Source organism: Mytilus californianus, unplaced genomic scaffold (assembly GCF_021869535.1).
Source record: "Mytilus californianus isolate M0D057914Y unplaced genomic scaffold, xbMytCali1.0.p SCAF_6, whole genome shotgun sequence".
NCBI lineage: Eukaryota > Metazoa > Mollusca > Bivalvia > Mytilida > Mytilidae > Mytilus > Mytilus californianus.
This window is the reverse complement of record NW_026262712.1, coordinates 73631208-73643722: the sequence shown is the minus strand read 5'-3', so window position 1 is coordinate 73643722 and position 12515 is coordinate 73631208. Positions and strand designations below refer to the sequence as shown.

Sequence of the window (12515 nt, the reverse complement as noted above, 5' to 3'; positions counted from 1 at the left end):
ATCCTAATAATATTACGAAAATTTCAAAGTTTATAAAAGGACAGTCACTCAAAAAAGAAAAAAAGAAAAAAGAAATGAGAAACAACTAGATGTCAGAATACTTTCATGATGATCATGCTTCAAAGTCACATTTCAAGCTCTTACTGCCGTGTCCTGAATTTAGTTAAGAAATGCGAAAATTCACATTCCTTTAGTGAAATTAATACTATGCATGTACGTGGTTTTCTTGTGCAAGAAATAGTATTGATTGATTGATTGACTGTTGGTTGCTAAAAGTCCAGTGGCAAATATTCATGTATGTTCAGGACGAGAACAAATTAACAATAAATACAATAGGTAGGTCCGGTCCTTGAGGCCGTCCGGGATGAGGGTCGGGGAAATTGTGAACTGCCACTAGAAAATGAGGTTATATTGGATAGGGACAGAAATTGTGCCTTGCAACGGGCCACCTACGGATCCTTTAAAGAGTTGTTGCAAGGGTTCGTAACGTGCAAAGTGCGTGGAATTTTCTTTACACGAAGCATCGGATTTAACGTTCCCATTCTGACCGGACGTGGCTGCGTACTCAGTGTACATCCCGCACAGCCCAACGGACGCCCCACTTTGGCAAGGGTTTTACGCCGATCGGAACAAGACCAAGAATGACCATATTTCTATTCTCTAATATCATTTATCTAATGTTAGTTGAATTCGGATGTCAAACTATTTACCTCAAGTGGTTTGACTCTGGATTCTATGCCATTTAATCCGGCATTTGTGTGAATGCAAACCGATATTGCTGTCAAATTGTAAATTTGTTGTGTCGTGTGAACAGATTGCAATATAATGTAAATCAATGCATACAATTTTCGAAATCGCAACATTTTTCAAACATTTAGATATCTTGTCTTGGGGAGGGATAAATCCTACTTTGTAAAGAATCACTCTGATTCAAACAAAAAATTCTCTGAAACTGACATTATCAAGATGCTTGATTTTTTGATTGACAACATATTTGTTACGTTTGAAGGACGTGTTTTTCAACAGACTGTCGGAATTCAAATGGGAACCAATTGTGCCACTCTTCTTGCCGACTTGTTTCTTTATTATTATGAGGCTGACTTCATACAGGAACTTCTTAGGAAGAAAGATAAGAAGTTAGCAATATCCTTTAACTCTACGTTCCGCTATATAGATGATGTTCTCTCACTAAATAATACAAAATTTGGTGACTACGTTGAACGAATCTATCCCATCGAACTAGAGATAAAGGATACTACAGATACAGTAAAGTCTGCCTCATATCTTGACTTACATCTAGAAATTGACAATGAGGGTCGGTTGAAAACAAAACTTTACGACAAAAGAGATGATTTCAGCTTCCCAATTGTGAACTTTCCATTTCTAAGTAGCAACATTCCAGCAGCGCCTGCATACGGAGTATATATCTCCCAATTGATACGATATTCCCGGGCTTGTGTTCCCTATCATGATTTCCTTGATAGAGGATTGCTGCTCACAAGGAAGCTTTTAAACCAAGAGTTCCAAATGGTGAAGTTGAAGTCATCCCTTCGTAAATTTTACGGACGCTATCACGAGTTGGTTGACCGTTATGGAATAACCGTTTCACAGATGATATCGGATATGTTCCTTATGTCGTAACTACAATACCCTCCCTTTTCACGAATGTGACTCGACTTACCGAATTAGACTATTTACCGGATTTGTAATAATAAAAGCAATACGACGGGTGCCACATGTGGAGCATGATCTGTTTACCCTTCCGGAGAACCTGAGATCACCCCCAGTTTTTGGTGCGGTTCGTGTTGCTTAGTCTTTGGTTTTCTATGTTGTGTCATCTGTATTATTATTTTTCTGTTTGTCTTTTTATTTTTGGCCATGGCGTTGTCATTTTGTTTTCGATCTATGAGTTTGACTGTCCCTCTGGTATCTTTCGTCCCTCTTTTAGATCCTGCATGCAGGGTTGAACTATTTAAATAACAGAAAAAAAAAGAATTGAAATTTAATTAACATACAATCCTGTTAATAAATCTTTTTCTGAAAATTTGAGATACACTATCAATAAACACAAATGTCAAGTATTTACTGATGGACATTGTTCTGTCAAATTATTCTCTTCAACAAGTCTAATTTTCCATTTTGTGTTATATTGCTTTACAAAGTATAAGCAGAGACTTATAAAACAATACTAAACGGTATAAAATAATTAGCGTAGTAATTAAATAATTATTGTAAAAAATCAATTACGTTTTTTGTGAGATGATAAGATTTTAGAAACTTTGTGAATTGAAACCATGCAACTATTGTGTTTTTCATTCACTACAGTTTAACATTTAGATACCAATTCATTTGTGTGCATCTCTGATAATTGGTGCTAATTTGTTGCATATAATTTTCGTCAACGTATAAACTGTTAAAACTTGCGAGCTATACTGATAAACAACCTCATATTCCAATCTAGAAAATTGAATCAATAAACACTAGTATTTGTCTAACTTGAATATACTAAACATCTGCACACCAGTCAGCATGGGTATTTTCCGAGCTATACTGATAAACAACCTCATATTCTTGTATAGAAATTGAAAAATAACCACTAGCTATTCGTCTTCTGTGAATATACTGAATATACTGAACATCTTCACATCAGTCAGCATAGGTATTTTCCAAGCTGTCCTGATAAACAACCTCATATTTTTATCTAGAAAATTTAAACAATAAACACAAGCTATTTGTCTGCGTGAATATACTGAACATCTGCACATTAGTCAGCACGGGTATTTTCCGAGCTATACTGAACTTCTTCATACCAGTCAGCACGGGTATTTTCCAAGCTATACTGATAAACAACCTCATATTGCTATCTAGAATTTGAAACAATAAACACTAAAACACTCAGAGCTATTTGTATAACGCGAATATACTTGAACATCTGCACGTCAGTCAGCACGGGTATTTTCCGAGCTATACTGAACATCTACACATCAGTCAGCACGGGTTTTTCTGAGCTATACTGATAAAACACCTTATATCTGCGAAAACAAGAAAAGAGCACTAATACGGAGATAACAACACTTGAAGACAGTGGGGGAAAAACTTTGCGTAAAAGCCAATGTAATTCAAGAACCAACCTTACCAGATCAAGCTTGAGTCCACAGAAAACTCCAAACTTAGTAAATGAAACATCTAAACCATACAAGCTCAATGTTGATAAAGCGCTAGAAAAGAAACGCACAAATTGCAATACAGAACATCTGCAAACTGTAATGAAACAAAATGATAATTTCAGGATGTACATGAGCACAGCAGCATATGAATTAACAAAAGCAAAGCTACCTGTTATCCTTAAGAACTACAGGGACAAAGAATGGCTTGCTATTTCTATACACAGAGGGCTTGGCCTGAATATTGCTGAAGTAGACACTAGATTTCGTGTTCTTAACCAACTCAAAACTGGAAAGCCAGGAAATAAACTAAAATTCACTATTAATTGCTACCATACAAGCACTTCCTTTCTTGTTAATGGATCAAAGCTGAATTCATTCATTGAAAACATCTTGCCCAAAATAAAAGAAGCAATAGATGCAAATTGTAACAACCTTAATGAGCTTAACTACAAAATTGAAAATTCAATTGTTCGAAACATAAAACAAGGTCAAACTGAGCACCAACAAATTGCTGCTAAAAATCCAAAATTAACTACTGAAACCAAAGAATGTGTACAATCTAACCAAATAGAAGTTAATACAAATGATAGCATACAAACAGAAGTGGAAAGTATAGATATCTGTCCAGTATGTCAAAAACCGGCTGAAGGCGACACCATTGAATGCGAAGAATGTAATGATTGGCTACATTTTGAATGTGTAGGACTTACAAAAACCCAAGTCCAGAAAATAGATCATAGCATATCATATATATGCAAACAATGAATAGATAACCAATTGTATCAACTTCTAAAAGACATGGATAATACTATGGATGTATCTACGCTACAACAGAGCATCGAACAAGAACCTAATCAAGCTTCCACGCCCCAGTCAGCACGGGTTTTTCCGAGCTACACTTGAACTGATTATGACAACACAAACCTTCCCCCAATAGTTAAATCAATAACTGGTATTACGCCAAATAAAACTACCACATCACAACTGGCACAGGCTTTTCCGAGATGCACCGATACTACAATTGATATTACTGATATCCATACAATAGCTATAGCGGTATCTGAAATTACACCTCAAATAGAAGAAGAATGTAACAAACAGGTTTCCAATCAGTCAGCACGGGTTTATCCGAGCTATACTGACATGACAACCTCTACATAACAGCAAAATGGGCAGATAGTACAAATAACCAACGCATCCAACTTTATGCCAAATGAACAACAAAAAGTTACTGCCAAACAAGCTAAAGCTACCAAGAATACTGGTCTTAATAAAAGGCAACAATCAAAAGCCATGGATTCATCACAAAGAAGTTATATAATAGATCTTGAAAGAAAATTAAAAGAACGAGATAAAACAATAGAAATAATGGAAAAGAGGCTATCTCATCTAGAACGAAGAGAACAAACATCATCCATGAGCAGCCAAGAACAGAATTATACAAACACCTGCCACGAAAGTAATGGATGTAACTCAAACAACAATAGCTGCCAAATTCAACAAATTATGAACAATGTAAAAATGCATGAGTTCCAGCTTACTCAACATATGTGCATGAATACAGCACTGACCACACAAATGGCAATGCAACTACAGTAAAGTATACTCTTAAAACAGGCAACAATGCCACCGCCTGGACAATACCAGCCATACAATCATGGAATGTATACAGTGAATCCAGCAACAGGGACATATATTCCCACTTCTTTTCATATACCACCGCCAATGCCTACTTTCAGACCACACCAGTTTATGAACCAACAAATGGGGCAACCCACACCAACATTATTGCAACAACCCCCGCCATTTCATCATCAGATACATGTACCATCCTTCATCCAACCTCCAAACCAAAGAACCCAATATCAAACTAGTAACCATTTGAGTGGTCTAGGAATACCACCACGAACATATATGCAAAGTGGCTTCAATACAAATCCTCCAAATATACATTCATACCAAGCTCAGAACATAGAAACATCTGTACCCCCCCCCCCCCCCAATATTCTACTGACTCATCCCAACCAGAAAAAGATAACCTGGAAGAACAGACCACAGCTTACATAAATATGCCACAAAAAAATGACCTGGAAACTCATAAGAAAGAATCGACAGAAGCTAACAACGGAGCAAGACCAAAGAAAATAAAAAAACTCCACAGCAAAGAGACAAAGGAAATAAAGCAACCAAAAGAACTAGACTTAAGAGAGGCCATCAAGCACATAGAAGAACAAGCAGTGGCTCAAAATCGCCAACCGAATCATCATTTTTTAGCAATTCCAAGCCTCAAGAAAATTCCTCCAGTTCTAGACCCAATACAAATGGAAAACAAACTTACCAGGATATAGATGTCATAACATGTAACATTGAGGGTGTAAAGGCAAATATGAAAATTCTAGAAAAGTTGTCTCAAAAACATGCATTTATCTGTATACAGGAACACTGGCTTTGGACTTTTGAAAAGGACTATATTGATAAACATATACCAGACATTTTGAATCATAGTCGATGTCATGATGTTAACGATCCAATATCAAACTTTCAAATACCAAGAGGAAGGGGGGGAGGGGGATTGTTGCAATTCTTTGGCCATCATCTTTGGACTCTCATGAAAAAAAAATAGAAGACGGAAATGAAGAATAATAGCCATAGAAATTCAAACTATGAACAAAGCTACCTGTCTAGTGAATGTGTACATGCCAACGAAAAAATCCAACTCCGACGTAGACTATCAAGCTCATCTAGACATTTTACAGGCTTATGTGAGCCAAAATTTGTTCCTGTGATAAAAGTTCCAGTGGAACAAATATCACATGAAATATATCCCGGGAAAACTTTTTTCACAGACAATTTCTATTTAATTTGTTCCATCTCTATTAAATAAGTTCCACACTTTACCTGGTAAAATAAGTTCTGGGTTTATGAAATTTGTTCCTTAAATTGTGAAATAAGTTCCTATTCTATGAAATTTGTTCCTTACTTGGTGAAATAAGTTCCTAATCTGTGAAATATGTTCCACTGGTTATACAACTTATCTTTAATAATGAGCATTGTCATTAATGAGTTTTAAAGTTATCATTCAAGTACATTATAAAACTAGCACTACATTGATAATATATAATAATAAAAAGTGTAAACATCCAATATAGATCCTTTGGAGTATAGGAAAATATTTAATTACATTCTTGAAAAAAAATATCCAAATGAAACAAATGATGCAGAAAAAAGAAGAATTCGAAAAATCACACAGAAAAATTTCATAGTTGAAGATGAACATTTGTATTATATTGAGAATAACAAAACTACTGGTCAGTTAACCAAAAGACTTGTAGTTACAAAAGACAAAGTCCAAAGTATTTTAAACTTGTGCCATGACCATAGTGGGCACCAAGGTCTTAATAAAACCGTCAATAAGATAACAGAAAGATATTACTGGAAAGGTATTGTGAGTGATACAAAGCAATATGTTCAACAATGTGAAAATTGCCAAAAACAAAACAAGACGGCTAAAACTGCAAACATTAAATAGTCATGGTGTTTAAATTTTTTTATCACCGTTGTAAATCTTAATTTTGATCTTAATTGTGCATTTGTTTTTTAATCATATTATCTACTTACAACAGATATGCTGACCTTATTTGATATTTCAAAAATTTTTAACTTTTATAACGGGAATTCATCTGACTTTTTTTAAAACAATTTATATCGGAACGAAATTCATGGAGCTGTGATATTTGTTCCGGAACTTATTTCACATTTGGTTTAAAAATTAGTTCCGGAACAAATTTTACAGGGCTGGAACTTATTTTCTGTGATATAAGTTCAACCTTCTATCATAACGACGGCAAATCAACTTCACAAATAGATTACATATTTTCAAACAACGATGTTATTAATACTGCCATGGTAATGCAACAAGATCCTATTAACTCATCGTCACATCTGCCGGTCATAGCCAATTTAACAAAAAGATTAAAGGCAGAAGTGAAAAAAGGAAAGAAAAGCCACACAACTTACAAACTTTTATGGGAAAAAACTGACAAGAAAGAATAAAGAAACATACTCAACCAGATGATAGCAACTTGTAACTGGAACGACTGTGATGTGAACGAAAAAGTAAACCAACTTACCTTCATCCTTCACAAAACAGCGGACAAAGTAGTACCAAAATAACTCATTAAGCTAACTGGATTCAAAAACCAAAGCCTCGCCAAAAGTACGACAGCTGATACAAACCAGCAAACAGAAGCACAGAGAATGGGAGATTGCCGGGCGACCAAGAAACAACCATATACTTTTTGTGAAGAAAAAATCAGCAAAACGGGCTCTACGTCGTCAACAACGGAAAGAAGCAGCGATAGAAAAAGAACAATTTCTGCAAAGATTAGAAAAGGACTCAAATGATAAGGCTTTTTTCCAACTGATCAAGCGAAATCAATCCAGTGTAAAGAATAATGCTCCTGAAATTCTGATAGATGGCGTTAAAACAGCAAAAACGCCTTCAAGTCAAAGAGAAACTTTTGCAGACTACTTCGAAAATCTAGCTACTCCACAAGAAAATCCAAATTTCAAAGACGAATTACTTACTTGCAGCACAAATAGGTGCAATTTAATTAAAGAGGTCTCAAAAAATATTACCAAAAAGAAAATACTAGTTACCCAACAAGAAATATTAAATGCCATTCAAAAACTTAAAAATGGAAAGTCGCCTGATGAATATGGTATCACAGCTGAACATATCAAGTATGCAGTAAATGAAATAACCCATATATACCAAAACATTTTCAACCAGATCTTTGAGGAAGGAAAAGTAGCAAGCAGCTTTAAAACGGGTGTAATAACGCCGGTTCCAAAAAAGGGGAAATATAACCCAAGCTACAAATTACAGAGGCATAACAGTTACATCTGCTCATGGGAAAGTATATGAGTATGTGCTGATTGAAAAGGCAGGTTTAAAGAATATCAATCAATCAAACCTACAATTCGTTTTTACTGAAGGACTCTCACCTAATATGGCGGCGCTGATATTATCAGAAGTATACTCAGAAATCAAAGGAAAAGATTTATTATTTATAACAACACTAGACATTCAAAAAGTATTTGATGTGGTCAATCATCAAATCTTGCTAGACAAACTCTACTATCTAGGAGTAGATATTGAATATTGGGATGTTATTGAGGATATGTACAATGGTGTCACCTCAACTGTGAAATGGCAAGAAGACACAAGTCTGTCGTTTAGTATTGATCAGGGAGTAAGACAGGGTGGAATCTTATCTTCACATCTATACAAACAATATATCAATGAGTTACTCTCAGAACTAGAAGCTCATAACATGGGAATATCTATAGGGAATACATATACAGGGTGTCCTATCTGTGCAGATGATATTGTACTGCTATCAAATGACCAAAACGAAATGCAAGAAATGCTCAACACGGTGTAAGATTACTCTAGCTACCATAGATTCTTAATCCATCCAATAAAAAGCAATACAATAGTTAAAAGTGTCAACAAACGAACTAGTGAAAGAATACAGCAAACAACAGAAAATTTTACTTTAAGCGATAACATTATGGAATTTAAATCAGAAACAACACATCTAGGTCTTAAAAGAACAAGATCTGAGGAAACTAAAATTTAATATCAATGACAGGTTATCACTAGCACGAAGAACACTATACTCCCTGATCAAGACTGGCGTTCACGGTACAAATGGACTCAACCCAAGAACTTCATGCATGATTTACCAAGTCTACGTCATTCCACGTCTTCTATATGGTGTAGAAACCTTATATCTCCAAAACAAAGACAAAATAGCACTATGCAGTTTTCATCTTAGCACTCTGAAGCATATCCAATCACTTCCAAATAGAACAGCTACATCAGCAGTCTATTGCTTCTGGAAGCACTGCCAATAACTGCTGAGCTCCACAAAAGACAGCTGAGTCTTTTACACTCAATAGCAATGAGTCACAATAACTCGATACGAGAGATTGCATATAGGCAACATACAGCAGGTCGACCAAATAGCTTCTTCAAAAGAATAAATGACATACTGGACATGTATCAACTCCCATCATTCAACGAAATAATGAATCAACATTACAACAAACTAGACTGGAAAAACATCGTTCGAACAGTTATTTCATCTCACTGGCCAGTTAAACTCAAAGCAGATTGTGAAGAAAAATCAACACTCAAATTGCTTTCAAAAAGAAACCTAAATATTGGGCAAACTCACAACGTATGGGATACAATATCAAGCACCGTCAAAGATTCAGAAAAGCAACAACAAAAGTACGCATGTTAACTGGAACTTACATGCTTCAAACCTTAAAAGTAAATCCTACCTGCCCAATATGTAAACTTGAAGCCGAAGATCTTCAACACCTTCTAACAAGCTGCCCAGCGTATAGACACATTCGAAAATTTCATTTTCAACAGATAAAAGAATATGTTGTTAGTAAAATTGGAAGTAGAGTATGGACAATCAATTTCAATAACAAAATGGCCACCACGGAACTATTGATAGACTGTCAAAGTTTTGTTGAAAGGAACATTCTCCCAAATGACAAAATGATACTTAGAACATTAGAAATGAAATCAAGGGACTACTGCCACCTAATCCACATGAAAAGAATGAACATTACTACTAATGTATAGCTAGTGTGTGGCATGAGGGGGTAAATCCCTGTGTATGGTCAAGTCAGTCTCATATCTTAAATCTTAAATGTAGTATTCCATATGAACATTATTAAACCAATCAAAATAATGCTACTCAAACATCATAGTCATGATTTTAGATTTTATAAATTACATCTAATAAGGACACTTACCTTGAAAATTATGATTCCCAAGCTAAACGAACATGCTAATTATATTATCTCTTGGCATTTTAAACTAACGTTAAACCTATCTAAATAACACTACTAAACATCAAAGTTAATCATGCTTCTGATTTTAATATTGCATTTATAAAACACTTACTTTTAAAATTATAATTCCCAAGCCTAACGAACATGTAATTTATTTCTGTATCTTGCCATTTTAACATTACATTACTTTTAAAATCCCTATATAAATGCTTATATATAAACTCACGACTTGTTGTATATACACTGGATATTATGGTGGGGGATACTGTTCATTCATATTTTACAGAGAATTTATTGTGTTTTAATGTACAGATACTGTTATAATTTATCGGTCTCATCCGAGTGCTCCTAAACAGGAGGGAATTACGAAAGAAGAAAGAAGAAGCTACCAAAACTAGCCTGGGATCCTGGCTCACTGCTGATCGACGAAGTATAAGTTAGGGTCATGATGCCAGGCTACTACCAAACTCACCAATATATAGGCGTGTTCACGCAAAAAGAAAGAACATCGGATAACGAAAAAATAATCATGTAAAATATAGAATATTAGAGCGTTCATCAGCAAAGTCACGTATATTGAAAAATAATTGTCATAATCAAAACCATAAAAGATAACTCAAATTGGTCGTATGATAGGTAATTGATACGTGTTTATACGTGATCTTATGTCAGTGAAAATTAAGGCGGGAATCTGAAGATCCAAGTGATGAAAAAAAATACATGATTTCTTTCATTTTTCGTCGTCAGAATATTTAGTATTGACGAAAATTCCAGTGTGTGATTTTAAAAGTCTTGAAACAGTTTGTTTAAACTATAACAACGAATTTAACAAAATGCATAGGTTGACAATTACCGTTCCCATTAGGGATCATACGTACGTGTCATGTTATTGGTAATCTCTAATAAGGCTTAATGGCAACTTTAATCTCAATACTCGCCAACTGTATTACAAACCATCAAGCCAAAAACTTTTATACACAACATAAAATGATAAAGAAAATGATCTGTATCAATCTATATATATAATAACCAGTAAGGAAATTATAGTCATTCGTATTTTCATGTCTCACTCAAACTGGCACTCGGTCTAAACTCGTCCTATTCCGTTCCTCCATCCATCGGGTAGAAGGAGAGTGTCAAACTGGTTCGAAAAACTGTTATGCACTTACCTGATATTTCAGCTTTTAGTCGGATATTTTTTCCGAGTGGTATTAATTTCCCTGTTAATGAAACTCCATCGTAATCGACAACATCAAGCGTCAGATTAGTTGTTACATTGCTTGCTTTTACAGTAGTTAAAGCTTTAGCAGGAAAGTGACTGAAACAGAGGTTTGTGTGAACATTATACCATAGGTACAGTGTATTGATTTTGGATTTCTACTTTGTGTGTCCTATCTTTTTGTTAACCTCTATTTGAAAGGTGATATTTTCAAAAGAATGTCTTGTTCTTAAGAAGTGTGATAATAGAGGCTTACCAAAATTGGGACACACAAAGAAGAGAACAAAGAGAGATATTTTGGATGCACCAGTTAGATACTCTAGAACTTCATACTATTTACACAACACAGTTTGATCTGTTTGAACGTTATGTACGATTAGCTGCAAAAATATCATTTCAACCTCCGATTTCACCTGAATGGCTATACGCGCCTAATGAAGCTAGTTTCAGAGGCGGATTTAGGGAAAAATTTGGTTGATTATATAGGGAATCACTGAAGCATGACTGGAGCGGGCCCCATCTTAGGCAGTCAGTGGGCCCCCACTTATAAAAATTTCTGGATCCGCCACTTAGTTTTGTCTAGCAAAATATTGCGTGAATATATGATGATGGAAGTTTTTAACGACCTTGACTGGCTATACAGCCCTCGCACGGTCGGTGTGAATCTATAAAATATAACAACTACTTTTATTACACTGATAAGCATCCTTGACATTTATATAATTTAATTTAGTAACTGCATCAGTTTAGTGTAAAACTGATTCACCCCGAGATAGATTGAATGCTGTAATTGTTGATCCGGTCCCCTAATAAAATTCGTAAGGGTTCCGCGGAACCCAGTGTCTCGCCTACTTTTGTTGTTCGTCGCAGGCTCAACAAAAATGGGGAAATAATTATTAAAAATTTTCCTCTAGATACTATCTTTTGATTGTAAGAAGCTTCTGTTCAAGTTTGGTAAGAATCCAGGATGGTTTATGAATCTAATAAATGTTTTAAAAACTTTAACTGCAGACTGTATGTAATGTTAACTGGAACGAAAACTAAGTCCATTTATAAGTAATATACGGAAAAACAAAATTCCCTTCTAAATACTAGCTTTTGATCATAAACAAGCTTCTTCCAAGTTTGGTACAAATCCAGGATAGTTTAAGAAAGTTATTAAAACTTTAACCACAGAGTGAATGTAATGTTGACTGGCAGAAAAACTAAGTCCATTTATAAGTAAAATACGGATAAACCGGATTTTTTTT

The 12515-nt window shown here is 35.0% G+C and overlaps 1 protein-coding gene across 1 annotated transcript in view; it reads right to left on the bottom strand.

Moving 5' to 3' along the window:
- The window catches only part of LOC127705880 (vitelline envelope sperm lysin receptor-like), a 29166-nt gene that overhangs the window by 9545 nt on the left and 7106 nt on the right, over positions 1 to 12515 (bottom strand). The window contains exon 6 of the mRNA XM_052210244.1: positions 11216 to 11364. Within this exon, the coding sequence (XP_052066204.1) occupies positions 11216 to 11364 (149 nt within the window). The remainder of the gene's footprint in view (positions 1 to 11215; positions 11365 to 12515) is intronic.